At 48.2% G+C, this 24,709-nt stretch overlaps 1 protein-coding gene across 1 annotated transcript in view; it reads left to right on the top strand.

Moving 5' to 3' along the window:
• The window catches only part of fbxl16 (F-box and leucine-rich repeat protein 16), a 29,223-nt gene extending 5,729 nt beyond the window's left edge, over positions 1-23,494 (top strand). Inside the window, exons 2-5 of the mRNA XM_007904862.2 lie at positions 13,491-13,999; positions 21,336-21,420; positions 22,221-22,284; positions 23,346-23,494. Of these exons, the coding sequence (XP_007903053.1) occupies positions 13,491-13,999; positions 21,336-21,420; positions 22,221-22,284; positions 23,346-23,494 (807 nt within the window). The remainder of the gene's footprint in view (positions 1-13,490; positions 14,000-21,335; positions 21,421-22,220; positions 22,285-23,345) is intronic.
• The last annotated feature ends 1,215 nt before the right edge of the window (positions 23,495-24,709 follow it).

The following is a 24,709-nucleotide window of genomic DNA, read 5'->3' as shown; positions in this document are numbered from 1 at the left end:
GCGGGACGCACGCCTGGGGGGGGGACGCACCTGGATACACACACACCTGGGGGAAAGTTCTGAAGCTCTGGAGAAGGCGCTGATAATTCAATAACCTGGCATCATCAGAATATAAAACACAGGCCTACAGTAAGGGGTTAAAAATAGCACGACTATTGTAGAGATGACAACTCAAATCCACCGTAATTATAGCCTCAAGACTCCCATTAACTCTGGCTGCTAGGCTACACCCACACACTGCTGTATGTGGGGGTGACAGTTACAGTTGGGTTGATTTACGTGCAGCCATAGTGCTATTTTATATATCGCGCGAAAAACATCACTTCATATAAATGACCTGAGACGCATGAACTGACATTACATCATACAATACAATTTACATTTAGGTTGTGCTAAATCGGGAGCATGTTTATATCTCAAAAGCACAACATGTGATTGACTTAATAAAGACCATAGGAAACAGTAGCTTACAAATCCCAGGCTGGTCCGGAACTGAAGCAATAATAATAATAATAATAACCCTTGCATTTGATATAGCGCTTTTCATGTCTTCTCGACTTCTCAAAGCGCTTCACAGAATAGACTGTAAAGTGAATTGGCTGTATATTTGTGGGCGAAACGCGGCAGCCAATTGCGCACAGCAATGTCCCACAAACAGTCGTGGATTGAAAATGACCGATTTATTATTGTTTTGGTTTTTGGAGGTTTGTGTGGAGTAAGGAAACTTGCCCAAGGTTTCGCCCTCTGCCTGGAATTGAACCCAGGTCTCTCGCTTGCAAAGCGAGTGCTCTACCCACTGAGCTACACGACTCCACTTATAATAATAATAATCTAGCATTTGATACAGCGCCTTCTCATGTCGTTGCTTCACAGAATATACTGTAAAATGGAGTCACTGAATTTGTGGGCGAAACAGAATTGTCAGGCAGGACAGCTTTTTGAATAGTGCTATGAGATCTTTGACATCTCTCCCAAACAGGCAGATGAGAACTCAGATTTACATCCAGATCCGTGACCGTCCAGCACCTTGGGACATCCTCCCGACGTGAAAGGCGCTGTACAAATGTAACTTATTGGTATTGTTGTTGTGACAGTGAGCTGTGTCTAACCTCTAATCTCACTGCGCAGCCTACAATAAGATCAAAGACCTGATGTGGGTCTTGAACCCACAACCTTCTGACTCAGAGGCGAGATAGCCCCCCCATTGAGCCACGCTGAGAGCAGCTGCACTGTGTGAGGGGAATTGGCTGCCATCCCAGGCATGCAGCAGAGAAACCCACTCCCCGGAGAGACACTCACAATCCCCCTGAAAAATCTGGTGCATTTCACATTTTAATGAACCAATAATTTAAAATATTGAATATTTATAATACATAATAAAAATAATCCATGAAGGGCGCTATATAAAATGTTGTTGTTGTTGTCGTCGTCAATATAGCGCTATCTCAAAGCGATTCACTGTAAGGTGAATTGAATGTATATTTTGTGGGCAAAACCATTTTTTCAGAAATATATTCATTAAATTCATAAAATATCATCTTACGTAACATAATAAACTGACATAGAACTGCTTATAATTTTAGTATTTTACTTGTTTAAAAAATTGGATTTTAGAACCACTGAAATGAACCTCTCTGGATTTGCTTCCAGTCTCCCACAACACTTCACTGAAATGGATGTTTCATTGAAAATTTGTTTTCAGGGATTGTCCAGTAATTACTGAAACACTGAACTACACATAGAGACACAGGAAGATGTAAAGGCTATAGTCATCTATTAAGCTAGGCTGGGGGAGCACTGTACTGACAGTAGCCCTGATTTGTTTTCCCGCAAAAAACAGTCACTCCGCTTTACAGTATATCCTGTAAACGCTTTGAGATGCCTCTTAATGTGAAATGTGCAATATCAAATATTGAGATTCTTATCATATTATTATTAAACAGTGCTGTTTTCAGTGACATCCATAGTCAGGCACTCCAGACATGCAAGGTGACAATAATAATAACAATAATAATCCTTGCCTTTGGTATAGCGCCTTATCACCTCGTTGAGATGTTGCAAAATGCTTCGCGGAATATATTGTAAAGTAAATTGAGTGTAGATTTTGTGGGCAAAATGTGGTAGCCAATTGCACACAGCAGTGTCCCACAAACAGTCATGGATTGAGCACCACTTTTTTTGGATGGGGGTTTATTACAAGTCTTGCCTGAGGAAATGACCACGAAGAGACATCTTCCTGTGTTGCTTGTACTCACCAGCTGCTGTGTGTGTGATGATAATGTTACCAACTGGCTGAATTGGCAGGAGTCGGTGTGAGATGGAGAACATCAGCATCCGTAAAATAGCATCTGATCTCCGTGAGCTAAGAGATGAAAGTCCAGCGTCACGAGCAGCAGTTTATCTCAGCATCATGTACAGGGGCACCAGATGAGCTCCATAGGGAGAAACAGACTTACTAGGGAGACAGACACCAGTCGTGTTGAGGTGTGGATCGAAAGTTAGCTCAGAATGGAGGGATTTAGACGTCTGTGACATTGTGCTGAATACTGGTACAGGGTATGCAAAGACCCTCCTCTTCGACCACGCCTTTGGCCACCCTCCTGCCCTCCCTGCCTTCCACCGTCCCCGATCCCAACCTCCTTTCTGCTCGGGTCCATGGCCCTGACTGTCCAGTGCCTTGGGACATCCTCCCGACATGAAAGGCGCTACACAAATGTAATTTTGTTTTGTATCGTATGCTTCACCTGACCAGAAATGGTACTATCCTCCCAGCAGAACAGTAAGGAAGGCTTCACACTAACAGTGAGAGCATCAGAAATTTCGTGCTAATAATTGGGTGATATCCATCAGATCTGAATTTGTCAAGCAGAGGATGAAGCTGGTACCAGCCTGGGCTCTTGCCTCTGAACCAGAAGATTATGTGTTCAAAACCCACATTGGGACTTTGAGCTCACAACTCGGCTGGCACTCCAGTGCATGGTTGGAGGTGCCATCCTTCAGACGAGAGGTTAAACCGAGGTCCCATCTGTGCTTGTTCAGATGGGCATTAAAGAACCCAAGGCACTATTCAAGAGAGAAGTGAGTTTCTCCTGTGTCCTGGCCAACAATCCCTAAAATAAAACTGATTTACATACCATTTCAGAGCATCCAGAATTTAGTACATTGTTGTATTCAGCCTTTAACACTGAAGTCAGTTGTCTATAGTTCTTAAAGAGGAATCATAGAATTATACAGCACAGAAGAAGGCCATTTGGGCCATCGTGTCTGTGCCATATCTTTGAAAGAACTGTCAAAATTAATCCGACTACCACATGCTCTCCCTCTAGCCCTGCAAATTTGTCCTCCCCAAATATCTACCTACTTCTCTCTTGAAAGTTGTTATCGAATCGGCTTCCACCACTTTTGCTTCTCGAATCGGCTTCTGTACATTTCTATCCAGAAATGCACAGAAAACAGCTTTAAAATTAAAGGTAAATTTAAACTCGCCAAATCCCGAAGGAGCTGGAACATTCCAGAAATGGAGTGAAGCTGGCCCCGGGTGGTCTTTTCCCCTAACAGTCTAAATAATCAGTGTTCGTCAGTGTCAGGACTGAGCACAGGCAAGACCCCCCACTTCTATTTGCTGCACTGAACTCAGTCAGTCATCTCACCGCGGAGACCCCAGCCAGACAATAACCTGTCACCGAGATACTGGAGCAGTTTTACAGCCTGTTTCAGCCACGTGACGGCAGAAGGTGCTTTATTCAGGATTGGCCGATTGTTACTGTTTCCCACACGCTCTGGAAGCTCCTCGCTAAACCAGCGATCAGAAAGAAGGATTCCTTCGAGTGATCTTGGGATGTCCACAGTGCCTCGAGAGGTCCTCCTGACGTGAAAAGTGCTTTAACAAATGTAATTTGTTGTTGTTGTTGATCACCATGGCTCAATCGTGCTGTCAGTGCAGGATGACGAGAGACACAGCCGAAGGAACTCTTGTGTGCTCACCATTCCCTTCACCCCGTGCTTGTCCATCACTCAGCTGCCGTCCCATTACACCTTCAAGCTATTTCTTCAGTCCAGTCTCCAGCTTTCTCTCTTTGCTCTTGTGACCGGTTCCAGCGGTTGGTTATGGTCAGTGGGCAGGATATCACTAACACTGGTTATCTTTGTTCCTGAACTCTTCCCTCAAACATGGGAATATTACTTTCTGGCAACAAGGACCAATTGGTCTTGCTAAGCCAGTAAGCAGAGCCTCATGTGCTCTCGGGCTGCTGAGCATCACCCTGGCTAGCGCCCTTCAGGCAGGGTAGCCTCCCAGAGCGCTTAACTGCCGGGCAAACCCGGAATTCAGGAGTTTAACGAAGGGCCAGATGTTTAAGGAAAACGTCAGTCGTGGCAGGAAGCGTACAGAGACTGTGTGTCGTGTCTTCATTCCTGTTCTCTGGGCAGTATCAAAGCCTTTCTGGAAAATGACCAAGAAAACTGCAAAGTGGACGTGCTATTTATTTACACTGTTTCCCGATAGTGAACCAAACCCCAGTGATTCAACAGCACGCAGGAATTTAATCCAAATTTTTGCTGAAAGAAAAATAAAATGGTTTGGAAAATCAGCAGAGCAGTGCAGTTGTGATTTAAGCCCCCGGTGAATATTGGTGTTTGTGCTGCATATTAAGCACCTGGTACAGAGGGTGAGATTGCAGGGCCAGCACCTACGGTTAATTAACCAGGACTTTGCTGTCACTTCCCTCAGTCACGTCATTATTAAACAGCTCCCAACTGTACTGGGAATGAGCGACTGAGAGTGGGTCAGTTCTCCCATCACCCTGCTCCTTTATCTCCATCCGATGCTCTGTCTGACGTCATAAACTACCAGCAACCTTAACACCACGGGGCAGGTGTCCTGCAGCAGGATAACATTGTAAATAGGAATGAAAACATCAACCCAGATCAATACTTTCGGATGCATTAAAATAGTGGAACAAGAGGGCAAAGGTTTAGAGTTGTAAAGGGGACAATTTCAGGACAGACACCAGGCAATGTTTCTTTACCCAGAGGGTAACTAACGACTGGAACAGGGTTACCAGGAAGGGTGATTGAGGCCAAGTCACTGGGACTTATTGAAAGAGCAGCTGGATGCTGTGATGGGGATGGTAGAATGGGTATTCAGGAGGTGTGAGATCAGAGATGAGATCAGAGAAGGGCCTTCTTCATCCAGACTGATCTTGTGGTTTTGTGATCACCAAAGCTGCTCTTTACAACTCTAAACCTTTGCCCTCTTGTTCCACTGTTTTAGTGCATCTGAAAGTATTGATCTGGGTTGATGTTTTCATTCCCATTCTGTCTCACACCCGCCATTAACCCTTTAGACACTGAAGGAGGTTACCATCGGAACCTTTCTGAGGAATCAGCAAACACTGTGATTATTAATGAGGAGTGGGCTTGGTCAGCAGGGAATTTGTATGTTAGTGTGTTTGGTTTCTGCCTTTACGGATACAGAGCTATTGCTGTATCACTAACTCAGTGCCAGGGACACTGAATAGGGGGGCAACACAATATTTTTCAATGTAATTTTGAAATGTTTTAGGTTATTACAATTCGATGGTTGCCTATACAGTACAAAGGAAGGACTTGGATTAAATGCACAGTGTAAGATGAAGCCCTTTGTTTACTGACGTATTTCGTTAGCTGCTTCACACTGTCAGGCTACACCCTCCTCCCACAGCCACCAGCAGCCACTGCCTCAGCAAACAATCCTCACGGAATTAATTCAACAGAAGATAGACACCAAAACCAAAACGTGTGAACAGATAGTTCTGTATGAAAGGGCCCCGGTGGTGACACAACCGCTTTGAATATTGACTAAACGGCTCCGATAAGCAGCAGAGAGCCATGGATCAAAGAAACTGAACACGTTTGATCCGTGTGTGAGACACATTAACCATCTGCCTGTCTCTAACCTTTCTAACCTCAGAATCAACTTACAAAGCAGTGGAGAGAGAGAGCACTCGTGAGAAAGGGCAAAGTTCCACATATTTTTATGACTATAAACATGTGTATATAATAATCTAATAAACTCTCCTCACTATCCTTTCTGGGGCAGAGGTAAGAGGGGTCTCCTTGGAGCTGAAGTGGCTTGATAGTCCGGTACTTGAGCCAGGCGGGTTTGCAATATTCCAAGGCACTGCTGACAGAACAGTCATCAACAGTGCTGTCATCAGCAGGCTTATCATTGAAGGGACAGACTAGTCACTGGGGACACGGAGTCATCCACTTAGATCCTGTTAACCCTGCAAGCCAAAGCCCTAATGGGTAGGATGGTCCTATCTAGACAAACAGGAAACCTTGCCAGACAGTGATACCAATGGGAAATCATGCGGTTTTAGCTGGTTAGACTCCAGCAGTTACCCCAACGCACACTCTAGGGTCCCCAAACCTTGGCTCTTGCCAACCTGTGGCTAATACTCTCTGGAATTAGGTAAGCAGGACGGGTCCTTCAATCTCTCTTGCTCTGTGTGATTGATCGCGGTGCCAGCTGGACTGGCCAGAGCTGGAGACTATGGGAGGATTTGGCTAGTTCTGCACTTATTTACCTGAGTGGAGTTGGCAGGAAAGGCGGTATCGCATTGCTGCATGAATGCCCATCTCTCTCTCTGCCCCTCCTCTGAATTTCCTCCCTCGTCCTGACATTAGGTAACATGTCTACAGTGTATAATAGACATTAATACCGAGTTCCGCTCTGGAATGGCGCTGCACTGTGCTGGAGGAATGGGGGAATCTCACTGCGGTGGCTGTGGTCTTGCTACAGACCAGAGCCAAGCACCTATGGACAGGAAATTTCTCTGCGATAGATTTCCAGTAGGAATCGGATTGAGCAGCTCATCAAGTGAGCTCAGTGTTGCTCAGGGTTGGTCATTGTTGCTTAGGTGAAGAGAGCCACCACGTGGCTTTGGAGAATACACCAATAAAGCTACAAATCACCCGCTAACTGTGGCCTGGCTGTGGATAGGTGGGTTACAGGAAGAACATGAGCAATGTTAAGAATCTCCCAAAACCAAGCTGTGTGTGTGTCTGAGATTTAGTCTTTTGTCTAAACCAGGGCCAGTAAGTGACAGACAGCTGGCCATTTCCTGCCTGCACATTCGCCTCGGTCTCTCGCTCGCTCGCTCGCTCACTCCTGTGTAATATATCAACACCATCTGCTGCCCTCCCTGAGAATCTCTTTGTAAAAAACTCTCCTCCTATTTACATTGATTAGATAATCATGTGCTTACAGCTGACTGCGAGCCCTGGACATGTATTTGCTCACGAAGATAATTCACTGACATGGAACCTCAGTAATATTTGCTTTTATTAATCAACACGGTTTAGAGACTGATCCAGGCTTCAGGTGGTAGACTCCAAACATGAGAGCTAATGAATATGTTTTTAAGGAGGGAACGGGGCTTTGAGATCACTGAGGTCCTGGCCGCTGCCTGGCAGACAACAGTTTCCTGCAATTTCCTACAGTTCAACAGCTCAAGACAGAATCCATCCTCCTCCCTCCAACATCTCCTCACCGCCATCTCCAACCTCCTGACTCTCCCCAGACTCTCTCTGACACTCACTATGACCTCGAAGTCTGGTTTGATCCTCAGCTCTGCTGTCTCCCTCATTCCTCACTCCAACCACCACAGCTTTCTCTCACCTCCTCCCACCGCCCCCCCCAAACCGCCCGTCTCTGCCAATCTCATATCAAATGTTGCCAAGATCCTCATTGGTGAATTTTGTTTCGCCCACAATAGGACACAGTCAATTCACTTTACAGTATAAGGCGCTGTATCAAATGCAAGGATTATTATTATTATTTGTTACCTTGAAAATCAATTTCTCAAACCCGCTCCTCACCAGACTCCCACCCTGAGGTCCACCGTCCACACGTTCCAGCTCCACTGCCCAATCAGTCACCCCCTCATCACCCGCCTCCCAGCCTAGCTCCCTGCTGGCTCCCTGAATCCCAACAGAACAATTTCATACCTACCCCTATAATTCCCTTCCCTCCCCAGCATCTCCCCAGCTCTGATCTACTCTAAACCACCTCTGCAATCGCTCACCCCACACGGCTAGCTGGGCCTTGCTGTGCCTGCCCTCTCTGTGCCGTCAGCAATGCTGAGCCACCAGTAACAATATCCCCAACATCCTAAACTGTTGCCTCTACCCTCCATCCCCCCATCTGTCTTTAAATCCCACGTATGTGCGTGAGCATGTGTGAGTGTGGTCAAGTGTGTGTAGTTGTGCTAGTGTGGTGGTGTGTATGTGTGTTGAGTGCGAGTGCCCATGTCTGAGAGTGAACTCTTTGATTGCCATATTCTAGTGTTGAACTCCTTGTTAAAAGCAAATACAATACTTGTAGTACAGCGACAGAGCCTTAAACTCAAAGCAGGGACGGTTCGAGCTGTGGTCAGGAAGCGTTTCCTCGCACAGAGGCTTGTAATTTCTTCAAAATAAATTTAAAAATAATTTGGTCACTCAATCCACGACTGTTTGTGGGGCACTGCTGTGCGCAATTGGCTGCTGCGTTTCATCCACAAAATATACAGTCAGTTCACTTTACATTATGTTCTGTGAAGCGCTTTGAGACGTCTCGAAGGTGTGATCAGGCGCAATATCAAATGCAAGGATTATTGTGAGGGCGTGGAACGCTCTGCCCCAGGAAGCTGTAGAGGTGGGATCAATAGTGATGTTTAATATGGACACCGACAGAGACTGGGGTAGTGGAGGGATTAAGGGGTGTGACAAAAGGGGGGGAGCGCACATTGGGATTTTTAAAATCTGCCCATGTCAAATAAACTGGTGGAACAGGCTGGGTTGGCTGAATGGCCTCTTGTTCCTGTTTTCCTATATTCCTGTTACTTTGTCATATTGACTAATAATAAAGTAATCCTGACTGTATTTTGTGGGCGAATTGAAGTGCTCGTCCTTTGGATGAGACGTTAAACTGAGGTCCCATCTGACTGTTCAGGTGGACAATAAAAATCCCATGGCAATATTCATAAAGAGAAAGAAGTTCCTCTCTCCCAGTGTCCTGGCCAACAATCCCCCAAATAAAATAGGTCACTCACTACATGGCTGTTTGTGGGACATTGCTGTGCGCAAACTGGCTGCTGTGTTTCTCCCACAAAGTACACAGTCACTACACTTTACAGTATATTCTGTGAAGCACTTTTGAGACATCTCAACAACATGATAAGGCACTGTAACAAATGCAAGGATTATTATTATTACTAATTCATATCAACAACAACAATATTACATTTGTACAGTGCCTTTCACGATGGGAGGACATCCCAAGGCGCTGGACAGAGTACAGCATTTCAGACCCAAGCTGGGGTTGGGGGGGCTAAAGGAGGGGAGGGGAAGGGGTGTGGCCGATGGCATGATTGAAGAGGAAGGTCTTGAGGTGGGACTTGAAGGAGGCTAAGGAGTGGGCGAGGCGGTGATCAGTGAGCTTAAATGGATGTGGTTAGACTCCAGCAGTTACCCCAAGCCAAGCCTGGGCTCTCGCTAACCTGCATCTAATGCTCTCTGGAATTAGGTAAGCAGGATGTGTCCCTCCAACAGTGGCATCTCCATGTGTAGGTGGTGATTATATGTGGAACTCTCAGTTTGGCTCAGTGACTCTTAAGCCTATGATGTGTTCCACGTGTGTCGGGCCATAAAGATACACAGGGTTAGTGCAGGGTGGCGTAAACTGCCCCAACATCTAGTACGTATAAGTAGCTATACGCAAAGTTACATAGAGGGCAGCTCTGCTGTGCACAGCGCTGGTCTGAGAGGATGGCTCTGGCAGGCAGACAGGATCATGTTGTTTTATTAATGGTTTCACTGAATGACACTGACAGGCCCACTATTACACTTTCTCGCAATGTGGAGTGCGTGCGTTTGTGCGCGAGAGGGTGTGTGTGTATGTGTGTGTGAGTGTATGGGCGTGGTGTTGGGTGGGGGGGGTATGAGGAGAGGGGTTGATGGAACAAACCACAGATGGTATCAGACAGGCGTGACCTTGAGTCTGCGTTTACGAACCATGTTCATATACCCAGCGCCTGGAATCCACCCTGATTGGTTTGCAGAGACGTAAAGCAGCTGCTGCTCAAGCTCCACACCTCCAACTGGTGGAACCATCGCTCAGTGGGAAGGGACTTGTGTCCAGGCTGTGGGCAGGAAGGTGGTGGCAACGCTCTCATACTATTTCATGCTGAACTGCATGACCCACCAGGAAACTCGCAGGGAGTTCCTGGTACCTGTCATCCACCTAGTGAGGTTCAAACCCTAGCTTGTAAGATGACCATTGACCCTCCTCCGGGGGAGGGGAGGTATGCAGGGTCTCCTCAAAGCTGAACTGGCAGGAAGGAGTGATTTATCCCACTCGCCTTCTAATAACCCTGCAGTCAAAGCCCTAATGGGTAGGGTGGTCCTAGCTGGACAAGCAGCGGGAAAGCTTGCCAGATGGGGCTCTGAATGGCAAGTTACGTGGTTTTAGCTGGTTAGACTCCAGCAGTTATCCCAACGCACACTCTGGAGTCCCCAAAGCTCCAATGGTGAGAGAGTGCACGTTCCATTGCAGACACAGGGATATTTCCTAACTGGAAAGTACAGTACAGAGGGAATGAGAGAGAGACAGAGTGAGAGAGACACAAACACACACACATATACATATACACAGATACAGACACACATACATACATACATACATACATACATACATACATACGTACGTACGTACGTACGTACATACATACATACATACATATACACACAGATACAGAGAGAGACACACACACACATACATACACACAGATACAGAGAGTGAGAGACACTGAGGCAGAGAGAGAGACAGGGACATAGAGAGAGAGACACACACACATACATACACACAGTTGCAGAGAGAGAGAGAGAGAGGCAGATACAACAACAACAACTCGCATTTATAAAGCGCCCTTCAGGTGGGGTCGTGTCCTGGAGCGCTTAATACAGATACAGACGCTGTCAGACACACACACAGATACAGAGAGAGAGACACAGACACCTTATCCCTGGCTGTATTATTGCATTATTGTTTCTAAAATGTGTGTGAATACTTAACTTTGCCGATTTAAAGTTTGCATTCTAACTAAAATAGAGTGAAATTAAGAAATACTGTTACGCTTTCTATACAGCTCTCGCGGGTTATGTTTCTGGAAGGGAACCACACGAATATCGCTTACGCAGCCCGTGCACTTTTCTCAGATAGGGCAGCCATCCCTCGGGAGCCCGGCCCCCTGGCCCACCCGTCGCGCCCGGCCCCCCACCCCACCCGAGCTGATATTGGCTATTAGTGATGGTGACACCTTGTGGCATGCCCTCAGTACTCCAGCACCATTGACCTTGTATTGATCGTGCAATGATGGCCCACTATTGGGAGTTGCCCAGTGTATTGGCGGAGGTGTCAGCTCTTCCTTCCTTCCTTCCTTCCTTCCAAGTCTAATTACTACAGCGTTTACTTCAATTTCCACAAATATTTTGTGTATGACATTGTCTAAACCGCATCACATGCAATATAACGAGCCAACGTTAATTATTTATTTCATGCTCAGCTCCTGCCTAGAGGTGAATGTGTTGGAGCCAACCCTCGTCAGTCAGTGTCTCATTTACCTCTTTGCCTGATTCACTTGGTCATTTCGTCAATTTTTAGCCAATGATGTAAACAGAATAAAGTAAAGATGCACGGGATAGCGTTTATACTTTGTATCATTTACCAAACCTGTTCAGCTACAAAACACCTACAAAACACATTACACTTAACGGAAAATCCTGTGAAGCTCTTTTGAGACATTCTCACTTGAAAGTCACTGTATCAAATAATTTGTTATGTAAGGTGTATCCTTATATCCCACATGAAGACTCTAAATCCGCCTCACCTCTTTATAAATATCCTTATCCCAACCATCACTTGGTCAGACTGGCACTTAGTGGTGCAATCCCGGAGCTAACACTAACACTCACACTGAGACTAACACTAGAATCATAGAATTATACAGCATAGAAGGAGGCCATTCAGTCCATCATGTCTGTGTCGGCTCTTTGAAAAGAGCTATCCGAATCAATCTCACTCCCGCGCTCTCTCCCTATTGCAAACTTGTCTTCAGCAAATAATTATCTACTTCTCTCTTAAAAGCTGTTATCGAATCGGCTTCCACCACCCTTTCAGGCAATGCATTCCAAATCCGAACAACTCGCTGTGTGAAAAAATATCCCCTTATTTTACGTCACACTCACACTAACACTCACACCAACACTAACACTCAGTATGTGTGTATCTGTTGGAATAACATGAGGCACTTTGGCTGCTCAGGACATAACAACGATGATTGAGAAAAAACACTTCCTCCAGTCCCACAAACCCTACCCACTGTGCACTTTACCACCAGAGCTCCTCCAGGAAGCCAGGATAATGGATTAGATGGCCTCTTTCTGTCCTGTAAATTTCTCCGGTCCCAATACAACAGCAACTTGCACCCTTCATGTGGGGTAGCATCCCGGAGCGCTTGAAATCCATCCCATCTCCTCAATTTGTTCCCAGTCCATAACTATCCTTATAACCCCAATACCCCTCTCTGTATCTCAGTCTGAGCCGAGACTCCAGGAGCTATTTAGCCTGACATTATTCAGCCTTGTGATGCTCAGATAACTCTTCATTTCATGTCATTTCATCTTAACCTTGATTTGGGCCAAGTCACACATTGAGCGTGACATAAATAATAGCTGTTTGACTGGAAAGCCATTATTTCCGGCAGACATTTCCTGGCTGTGGCCGCTGCTGTCAGTGGAGGATGTTAAGGATATTGGGAACGTTCCCAGCGAAGTTTGGTAAAGGAGCTCTCTCTTCACTTTCAGCTTTGGAGATTAAACAGTAAAGCATTGAAGGTGCCTCAGCTGGGTTACATCACTAGGGGTGGGGATGGGGGTTGGGGGTTCCATCGCTGGGAGGTGGGAGGTCATCAGTGGGGTGGGGCAGGGGAGAGGGGAGTTCATGAATGCAGCATGTTAACTCATTAAATAAATGTGATGCTGATGTAACATGGTTGGAAATTGCAGGAAGGAATGATTACAGACTAACATTGTCTCTCTGTCACTCTCTGTGCCTCTGTCTGTGTCACTGTCTGTGTCTCTGTCTTTGTCACTGTCTGTATCTCTGCCTGTGTCACTATCTTTGTCTGTGTCACTGTCTCTGTGTGCTGTCTGTGTCGCTGGCTGTCACTGTGTGTCTCTCACTCTCTGTGTCAATGTCTGTGTGTGGTTGTGGCTGTCACTGTCACTCTCTGTCACTGTCTGTGTGGCTGTGTACACGTGTCACTGTTACTCTCTGGTCACTCTCTGTGTCTGTGTGTGCCACTGTCTCTTTGTCACTGTCTGTGTGTCACTGTCACTCTCTGTGTCTGTGTGCCTGTCACCCTCTGTGTCACTGTGTCTGTCGCTGTCTCTGTGTCTGTGCCCAGGTGATGTTGGAGCAGATGCAGGGCTTGGCCCAGCTGGAGCTGTCTGGCTGTAATGACTTCACAGAGGCCGGGCTATGGTCCAGCCTGAACGCCCGCATCACGGCGCTGAGTGTCAGCGACTGCATCAATGTGGCAGACGATGCCATCGCGGCCATCTCCCAGCTGCTGCCCAACCTGACCGAGCTGAACTTGCAGGCCTACCACGTGACGGACACGGCCATGGCCTATTTCACCGCCAAACAGGGCTCCACCACACACACGCTGCGGCTCAACTCGTGCTGGGAGATCACCAACCACGGCGTGGTCAATATGGTGCACAGTCTGCCCAACCTCACCGCCCTCAGCCTCTCCGGCTGCTCCAAGATCACCGACGATGGCGTCGAGCTGGTGGCCGAGAACCTGCGGAAGCTGCGCTGCCTGGACCTGTCCTGGTGCCCGCACATCACTGACATGGCCCTCGAGTATATCGCCTGTGACCTGCACAAGCTGGAGGAGATCATCCTGGACAGGTACAGCACAGCACGGCCCCGATACACACAGCCCCGCTACACACAGCCCCGCTACACATAGCCCCGCTACATACAGCCCCACTACACACAGCCCCACCACACACCACACAGCCCCACCACACACAGCCCCACTACACACAACACATCCCCACTACACACAGCCCCACTACACACAGCCCCGCTACACATAGCCCCGCTACATACAGCCCCACTACACACAGCCCCACCACACACCACACAGCCCCACCACACACAGCCCCACTACACACAACACATCCCCACTACACACAGCCCCACTACACACAGCCCCGCTACACACAGCCCCGCTACACATAGCCCCACTACAAACCACGCAGCTCCCCGACACACAGCACAGCCCCTCCGAGTCATCTTAAAACGCTTCACTACACACAGCCCCATTGCACACTACACAGGCCCCCTACACACAGCACAGCCCTCTACACACAGCCCCCTACACACAGCCCCACTACACACCACACAGCTCCCCTACACACAGCGCAGCCCCAATCACCCGGGATTCATCAAACCATGTTCCACACATTAATCGTTCTGTGGGATGTTGCAGTTCCCAGATTAACTGCTGTGTTTTGCTTTGCTATTTTTTGGAGGGTCAGCCCGGTGTCCGACACGTGCGGAAACCCATCACTGTGCTTAAGGGTATCCAAACCACGCTGGGAATTCCATGTATCCCACCCCACACATGGAAATCCCAGAGATAGATTGTTGGAATGGAATGCGCTCTCTCTCTCTCTCTCTCTCTCTCCCTGGAGGGACGGTTCCTGCTTCATAACAGCAGTGACTCCACTTCACAGCAATTGAATGTGTGAGGAGCTGTGATCAGCCCCCACGTCACAGACATGGCTGGTCATGTTACTCAGCCTGCACTGTGCTGTGTTGCGCTGTGTTGCTCTGTGTTGTACTGGACAGTGCTCACAGTGAGGAGCTTTTCCTGCACCGTGCAGTCTGAAGGGGGACAATTAGTCGCACTTTGCTTTAATGTGGTGCTGAGCTGCGGAGTGTGCGGGGGCTGGGCTCAGCGAGGAGTTGTGGTAGTGACACGTGAAGCAGCTTGTGAGGAACGCGGGCAGTGTTCATATCACAAGGCAGGAGAAGCAGGCTCTGAGACATGCTGCAAATTCATCATTAAAATGGTATCTATTATACCAACAAGACAAGACAGAAAATGCTCCTTTCCATCAAGTTACTGTGAAGTTTAACGAGAGCAAATAATCCTCACCCCCGCCTCGTACATCACTACTGACGCTGTGGGGGGGCCACCAACGACAGGGGGTGCTTCTTACAATGTGTGGGGTGGGGAGAGCCGGAATTAATACAACTACAACAACTTGTACTTATATAGCGCCCTCCACGCAGGGTAGCGTCTCAAAGCGCTTAATCCCCACCTTCACCACTGCAACCTGGTCAGCCCATCCCAAATCATCCCCAGCTGAAAATTGCACTTGGGCAGGTGAAGAATGGGTCCCTGGGCTTTCCTGATATCATTAATAATTATTAATAATAATAATGCTTACATTTGATGTAGTGCCTTATCAAGTTGTCGTGTCGTCTTAAAGTGCTTCACAGGATACACTGTAAAGTGTGTATCTTGTGGGCAAAACATGGGGCCAATTTATACACAGCAATGTCTCACAAACAGCCAGGGAGTGAGTGACCAATTTTATTTGGTGGATTGTTGCCCAGGACACCAAGAAAGAAAAACTCCCTTCTCTTATTGAATAGTGCCATGGGATCTTTAACATCCACCTGAACAGACAGACAGGACGTCAGTTTAACATCTTATCTGAAGGACGGCACCTCCAACAAGGCAACCCCCCACCCCCCCCCAGCTCTATGTTGGTGCGTCATCTTAGCTTAGTGATTCCATGTCCCGTTGTGGGGGCTTCAACCCACCACCTTCTGACTAGGAGCGAGAGTGCTATTACTAAGCCAGGCTGACACATCTTATTCTGATATTTGAACCTAGATTTAAATGTTACATTGTGCAAAATACACAATTATTTGGTGTTACATGTACCGAGGTCTGATCAGACCATGTAATGGACTCACTGAGGCATTGTGGCTTTGCGTTAGCTGGATTCCTGCTCGTCACATTAAATGCTCCTTGTTCTGTTTACAGATTGTGTTGGTTGTATGAGAAATATTGTACTTTCTAGACTCATTAGAAGCATTAGGTACATCAAACATAGTTTGTAATCCCAATAGATTATGTTAGGTATATCAGAGTTATTCTTAGTATGTTTTCATTTACGTACTGCATACATCAGAAGTAGACTGCAGTAATCCTCCTAGATTGTAGTGGAGAGATAAGAGATTGGACATGATCCTGGCTTTGTAGATATATTAATATTATTTTACTTTAATTACAATCCTTGCATTTGATATATCGCTTTATCTCGTCATCGAGACGTCTCAAAGTGCTTCATGGGATAAACTGTAAAGTGTAGCGACTGTGTAGTTTGTGAATGAAACGCGGCAGCCAGTTGTACACAGCAATGTCCCACAAGCAGCCATGGAGCGAGTGACCAATTTTATTGGAGGGGTTATCGGCCAGGACACGGGGAGGGAGAAACTTCCATCTCTTTTCGAATAGCGCCACGGGATCTTTAACGTCCATCTGAACAGGCACAGATAGGACCTCAGTTTAGCATCTCACCCGAAGGACACAACACCCGCCAGCACTGTATTGAAGCATCATCTAAGACTATGTGATTCTAAGTACTAATGTGGGGCTTGAACCCACAATCTTCAGACTCAGAGCGCTACCACTGAGCCAGGCTGACACCCGTAAAGTAAACCCAGATCAATACTTTCAGATGCACCAAGACAGTAGGACAGGAGGACATAGGTTTACATTAGCTCAGTACCTTTTACATTAGGAGGATGTTTCAAAGCGCTTCACATGATATACAACAACAGCAACCTGCAGGACAGCGTCTTGGAGCGCTTAACAGCGGGGGAACCTGGTGCCAAGCCGGGGGGAGAGGGGTAGTGATCGGAGGTCGAAGAGGGAAGTCTTCAGGTGTGATCTGAAGATGGGCAAGGACTGGGCGAGGGGGAGGGGATTGAAGCAGGGAGTTCCAGAGTTTCGGGGTGTAGTGGTTCAAAGCATGGCCACGATGGAGCAGAGAGGCGAGGGGGATAATCGTAACATGCAGTGACGGTGTGTTTTGCGGGTGAATGTGCACATGCTCAGCGGTGCTCCAATTCTGTACACAGAGTGTGTAGAGAGTGTGTGGTGTGGCCGACTGGTGTGATGTTAGATATTAGTGTAATACGCTGGGCAGTTCAGTATGACAGGAGCATTGTGTGCAAGCAACTGTGTTCAACTGTGATAAATGCATGAATGATACACTGAATGAATGAATAAATGAATGAATAAAGTGCTTCTTTCAAACACCGATTAGATAGTTTTCTTCTAGGAAATAACATTATGGGATATAGTACATAGGTAGTTTAGGACATGTGTGTATACGAACGCCAGGAAGTTGGAAAGCGAACTAGATGAACCTTGATCTTTTTTCGTCAAGCATTTCTTATGTTCTTATGTTCTTCTTCACTCTAATCCAGTCAGACTGTTACACGCAACCACTGTAATGCCGTTAGTTAGTCCTGTACATACTGGGTATGTACACACCACACTCACAGCACCTTTGAGAGAGGTCGGACCTTCAACCTCTCTGCCCCCACCCTTTGAAACTCCATCCCACGGTCCCTTTGCCTCGCTCCCTCCCTTACCTCCTCAAGGCACGTCTCAAGACCCTCCTCTTCGACTGTGCCTTCACCAACAGCCGAGCTTCAAGTTACTCCACAACACAATACGTTTACATTCACGCTGCCCCTGATCACTAGAACCCCCTGCCCCGTCCGCCCCCACCTTCTCCAGCCTTAAATCCCATCTGAAAATCTGCCTTTCGACCTCCCCTCTCGCCAGCTCGGCCTCACTGCCCAAGGCTCTGAGATGGTCTCCGACATGAAGGGGCTGTGCAAATACACGTTGTCATTGATGTTGGAGCTGAGGTCAGGAAGCGTTTCCTTACACAGAGGCTTGTGAGGGTGGGGAATGCCCGGCCCCAGGAACCTGTAAAGGTGGGATCAATAGTGATGTTTAATAGGGAGACAGACAGAGATTGGGGTAGTGGAGGGATTAAGAGGTGTGACGAAAGGAGGGAGGGGACATTGAGATTAAAATATCTGCCAATGTCTAATAAATTGGTAGAACAAATGGCCTCCTCTGTTTCTATGTGCCGCTCATGGTATTGCTTGTGCCTGCAGCCTCCTGTCTGTTGCCTGGCTATGCTGGGAGCTGCCAGTGCGCAGACAGACGCAGACACTTGGCCTGGACACAGATTCTGTGTGAGAGGCAGCTGAATTATTTATTTGCCTGTAATGCAGTTACTGTGGGATGAAGGCTAGGTTTTCAGGAGTGATTTTTTTTCCCCGCTGGAAGCTGGTGAGATCAGACGCACTGCAGGAACAAGATGGTGGTTTCTGCAGCCTCTGCATTCTCAGCTAAAGTGTGCAAACTCCAGCCTCAACGTGTTTAAAACAATACAAGTCAAAATACACCAACTCATTCATAACACGGACCGCATTTCCTAATGCGGCAGGACAGAGGTCAGTGCAAACCCAATGCCAGGCAGGGGCTAACATGACGCTGAGACGGGGAATCTATCAGAAACAACAGGTGGAGACTGAACGCAAGCCATGAGAACAGCTAGACCTGGGAATAAAGGTTTTTGTTTTTAAGGATCTTTGATCGCTTCTCATACTGCTTTTGCGCAGTTGGCTGCCTCGTTTCGCCCACATGATGTATTGCAAAGTCACTCCACTTTACAATATATTCTGTGAAGCGCTTTGAGACGTCTTGACGACATGATAAGGCGCTGCATCAAATGCAAGGTTTATTATTATTATTGGCCTTTTGGCTAAGATCAAGTGCCATCCCTGTTCTTATCAGTTACCCCTCGGGCCAGCTCCTATACACACGTTTCCCTCTTGAGATTCGCTTGTGATGATCTGGCCAAATCTCACCCAGAATTTAGGGGAAGGATTGAGCTCCTGGCTACAGCTATGCCTTCAGCTCTCCATTGGTTGGGACCAGTATTGCAGTACTTCCCTTGCAACTCCCTCACCAAAAAACAAATCTTAAGAGAAACAGTTGTTATGTAGACAGCGCACTGGAGCTGATGTCTTGCTGTGTTGTGGGGAGTCATACCTTTAGCTTACTGACGTCAGCCCCTGACATTACCCACAGCCAAGGAGAACACATTGATTCCTCTGCTCCTACTGGCATTCAGCTTAAGACACGGTGAACACCTGACAGTGAATCCGGAGAGAGCTTTGAGACGTTCTCCTCGTATGAAAGGCGCTGCATCAAACGCAAGGATTAATATTATTATTATAATATTTTATTCAGTCAAGCGTTAACCCTGGCTATTTACACCTCCAGACATAATAATAATAGTCTTTGGATTTGATTCAGTGCCTTATCACATCATTGAGATGTACTGTTCCTCACTGCGTGTACTGTTAAGTGTAGTGGCTGTGTATTTTGTAGGCAAATGCGACAGCCAATTTGTGCACAGCAACATCCCACAAACAGGCATGAAGTGAACGGCCACGAGGGATGAACGGTTTATAATATAATTATTTACATAAAAACAAATACGGTACGTGGTTGTTTCACTGTCGCCCCACATTTTCAGGTCAGCTGAGTGCAGTGTGTGAGCGCCCCCTGCTGGCAGAGGCAGAGGCGGCGCTATTTAGTGTTTGTTCTCTGTGTGGGAGAAGACATGAGGAAGATATAAAAAGACAGGATTAATGAGGGATTAATTCATGTGTTGAACAATAATTGTCCTTTCTAGAGAATACACTGACTGGCACAGCATGCGGTGCCATCGCTGTGTTAGCATCACTACGATACAAAAGATGGTCATTGTGGAGCTGTTAATATGGCCACATAATTACTGAGTCAGACACCGAGCGTGTGGCGAGGCATTGTTTAGCACAAACAGCCAACAGCAGCGTCCCTGAGCAGCCCAGAGACCATCAACACTGCCTGCCTGGCGCCCGCTGGACAACAGCTCATCACTCACAGCGCGGACTGGATGAGAAATTCACATCTCTACACTTATCACTGACATTGTAAACGGCGTTAAACTCGCTGGAAACAACGTGTAGGATCCACATTCACTCAATTAGCATCACCAAGGACAGATTGTCACAATCTCCAATACCGGCAGCTTTTGAAGCTGTTTTTCTGTAAGTTTCTTTCGAGAACATATAAAAATCTTCAACGTTATAATTAAATTCAGCAATTTGCCAAATTCGGGAGCTGCTAAACTGTTGGATTAACCCTGCAAGCCAAAGCCCTACCAGGTAGGGTGGTCCTAGCTGGACAAGCAGCGGGAAAGCTTGCCAGACAGTGCTATCAATGGCAAGCTATGAGGTTTTAGCTGGTTAGACTCCAGCAGTTACCCCAATGCAAACTCTGGGGTCCCCAACACTTGGCTCCTGCCAACCTGTGCCGAGTGTTCTCCAGAATGTGGAGTTCTGTTGGTTTTAGCACTCGCCTCGCAAGCGAGAGGTCCGGGGTTTGATTCCCGGGCATGACAAAACGTTGGGCAAGTTTCTTTACTTCACAGGCCTCTGTTTACCGAGCAGTAAGTAGGAACCTGGTTGTTATTCGAATGGCGGATCGCTTTTCCGGGGGTAATGTTCCCTTCAAAAGAAAATAATAATTATTTGATCAATGATGGGATTGTGCTGTATGCAGTTAACTACTGTGTTTCACCACCAAAATATACACAGATATGTTCAGCACACGTTCACGTAACACAGAGAGCATACCATAAAGTATGCGGTGGTAATCTCGAGGTGTGTCACATACTGTCCTGTTTTCCTAATTCCCATTTGAATGAAAGCCACGCGTTTCCAAATCGCAGTCATCATCTCATGCTCAGAGCACAGGGCAGTGTACTGTGCCTCACCTCCCCTCTTGCCTCCTTCAAGTCCCGTCTAAAGACTTTCCTCTTTGACCATGTCATCAGCCACCCTCCCGCTCCCTGCCGTCCACAGAGATACAGTGGGTGAGCTTCACAAAATTTGTGGCAGGAGGCGGCTGAATCGTGATGTGATAGAGAAGTAGAGAGAGTGTCACCCCAGTTAGCCACCCAGTTCCCAGTGTTGCTTTAGCGGATTCCTATGAACATCTCACAACATTCAGAGACAGTCAAATCTGCCTGTGTGCCGCAGCGCTTGTCCCTAACCGTTGCGGTTGTGCTTGGTGTTTCAGGTGCGTGAGGATCACAGACACGGGGCTGGGCTATCTCTCCACCATGTCCTCCCTGCGCAGTCTCTACCTCCGATGGTGTTGCCAGGTAAGCCCTGGCGTTCTCACACACTGACACACCCTCACACACTGACACACGCCCTCACACACTAACACAACACACAGTCTCACACACTGACACACACCCTCACACATTGACACACACCCTCACACACTGACACACATCCTCTCACACTGCCATACAGCCTCACACAAATCCTCACACACTGCCACATACTCTCACACACTGACACACACCCTCACACTCTCACACACACCCTCACACACTGATAAATATCCTCAAACACTAACCCACACCCTCACACACTGACACACACCCTCAAACAATGACGCAAACCCTCACACACACCCTCACACACTGATAAATATCCTCAAACACTAACCCACAGCCTTACACACTGACACACACCCTCACACCCACATTGACACACTGATAGCCAGGAATGTTACATTTACCAGCAGAAACCCTGGCTGATGAAGTCGCACTCAGTGATGTAGGTGCCGTTGACAGTTCCTCGTGTTGATAATCTTTGAATAGGTTGAAATGAAGCTCTCGGTGGCCATTGGGCAGTAACTGTAAACGTGTGAGTGTTGGTCAGTCCATCACCATTTTCACTGTGGTAACATCAGCGAGCATTTCTGCGTACGCTCTGGTCAACAGTCGCTCATCCAGAGCACAGTGTGTGTGAACCACATAATCTAATCCATTGCTGTCACTTGCACCTTCCTGTGATTCCGTGCTCATATGTCAGAGCAGAACCCAGGCAGGTCAGGACCTCACACTCACATTGGAGTCATTAACTTGTTCACATTTTCCTTTCCCACCAGGTCCAAGATTTTGGTTTACAGCATCTCTTCGGGATGAGGAGTCTACGATTACTTTCCCTCGCAGGTGAGCGCACCTGCAGTCAGCTTCACTGTCTGCTTAGGCACTTCACAGTGCGGAGGGCAACGCACCAGGTGGGGGGTGGGGGGGGGGGAAGGATACTGAGTGGTGTCTCACGCTACAATGTGGGGAAGAAAAACGTAAGGCTGAGGGAATCGTCTTTCACGGCAGGAGGTCATCCACCCCCCCCCCCCCCCCCAACCACACCTTTCACCTTCGCTCATCCCAACGCCCAGCTAGTGTCTGAAACACTGATTGTCCAGCAGCTTGGGACATTCTCCCGACGTGAAAGGCACTGCATGAAAGTCATTATGTTGTTGTTGTTTGGTAGTCCTGGTGACGTTAACTGAGCTGAGGGGAAAGATAACCAAAGCGCGGTCATAGAAGTAGGACTAGAGATGGACCTTGAAAGAGGTGAAGGAGGGAGTGAGTTGGAGGGACTCCGGGATGGAACTCCAGAGAGCAGGGGCTGATAGGGTAAAAGCCCGGCTGTGGATACTGGGGCAGGGAGGGCGGGGGACACAAAGCAGGCTGGAAATGTTGGAGTGCAGACAGTGTTGGAGCTGTAGATGGCAAAGGTATGTAAATAGTACAGACATGTGGAATGCGTAGACAGTGTTGGGAGCTTTCTACTGCTTGGTGCATCCGAAATCACTGCTCAGTGAGTGACTGCAGGCAGGTTCCCAGCAATAGCATCATGACCTCCCCATGTCACAGAGCACTTCAGTTGATCGGGGAGAAGGGGTGGGCTGGGGGGCGTTGGTTGTTACCCAGGACATTGGGAGAAACTCCTTTCTCTCTTCACGAATAGTTTGGGGATCGAGTAGATCTTTAAGATCCGATAAAGAACAACAACAACTTGCATTTATGTAGCACCGTTCACACCAGACAGCGTCTCGGAGCAGTTGATTGTTAAAGTGTGCGATGGAGGTAGGGAGGGGAGGGGAGGGTGTGAGGGGGGGAGGGAAAGTGTGAGGGAGGGAGGGAAGGCCTGAGGGAGGGAAAGAGGGAGGGAGGAAGGGAGTGATGGAGGGATGAATGACCTGTTCTTCTCCTCTTCCCCGCAGGCTGCCCCCTGCTGACCACAGCCGGGCTGTCCGGCCTGATCCAGCTGCAGGACTTGGAGGAGTTGGAGCTGACCAACTGCCCCGGAGCCACCCCCGAGCTCTTCAAATACTACTCGCAGCACCTGCCTCGCTGTATGGTCATCGAGTAACGTGGCCCTGGCTGCCCACAGCTCCCACTGCGGCCACAGCCGGGGCTGGCTGCCACTCAGACAGTCTCTGCCTCATCAGCCCTAGCGAATGCTGGACGGTGTCAGGAATGAGAAAGAAACCCTGTGAATAGAAACAGATTCATTTGCTTTGGTGTGCACCGACCGGGTCATCCCATTCTGTCTGGGTGTGTTGAGTTCCACAGTCATTCCTGCCCATCGCACTGCTCTGTGTTCTGGATGTGGAGTGGTTGTGACCTGGCTTGTTCTGAGCATGTGCTGGGAGGGGGTGTGGGTGGGGGGCCGCGTGTGTGTGTGGCTCCTGCTCGCAGTGCTGGGTCTCTGTGATGTGTCTTAGCGTCTGTGTACAGTACACTCCCCTTTGCCGAAGTCTTTCCCGGACAGGGGCTGCAGCTCTCTCCTTTTTTTGGGACCGACCTGAGCCGCGCTGCTCCTTCCTTTCCTCCCCTTCGTGCCCTTCCTTGGATCAGGGACACTGATGTGAGCGGCCTTTCGGGAAGCTGTTCCGCCAGGGGCAGCAGCAACAGCAGCCGCTGCTGGTAACGCACTCGGCCACCGACGGACGCACTGTGTTGTCGCTGAGCCGCGGGGCTGTGCGGGGGTCTAAGCCCCGCTCCCTCCCCACCGCCCCCAGCACTGGCCTGGCTGGGCTGTTACCCACTGGGACCAAACGAAGCCAGTCAGCACTGCTTGTGTCTAACCATCGAAAGGCGATCACTGAGGACTTTCTTACTGTATATAGTTTTCTGTCTGTTTGGATACTTCAAAACCTTCTTGCTTATATTCGCTGCGTGTTTTCCTGTGCTGTCGAACCCCCTCCCACCCCCCCACCCCCACCATCCCCATCCCCGGCTTGCCTGCCGTTTACAGCTTGTTGCTCTGCAATAAAAGTGTCAGAGAAGGTTCCGGAAGGTGAAGAAGAGCTCCCGTGCCCCCCCTTCCCCTTCCCATTCCCAATAACATGTATTTATTGAGCACCTTTCGCATTGGGAGGACGTCCCAAGGCGCTGGGCACACAGTCAGGCTGTTCCTAATTACCCTTTGGGTAAAGAGTACAGACAGTCGTCTCAACAGTTACAGAAAGACGTAGAGGGAATGTGAACGGCAACGAGAGCCTCAAATGCAACTGTATTTGTTGCTTCTGCCTTGTCCACGATGCTGGGCAGACACCAGCCACGGTGACACTCCGGCCCCGGC

The sequence above is a fragment of the Callorhinchus milii genome, unplaced genomic scaffold (genome assembly GCF_018977255.1).
Source record: "Callorhinchus milii isolate IMCB2004 unplaced genomic scaffold, IMCB_Cmil_1.0 Scaffold16, whole genome shotgun sequence".
NCBI classification, from domain to species: domain Eukaryota; kingdom Metazoa; phylum Chordata; class Chondrichthyes; order Chimaeriformes; family Callorhinchidae; genus Callorhinchus; species Callorhinchus milii.
This window is presented reverse-complemented; position numbering and strand designations above follow the sequence as displayed.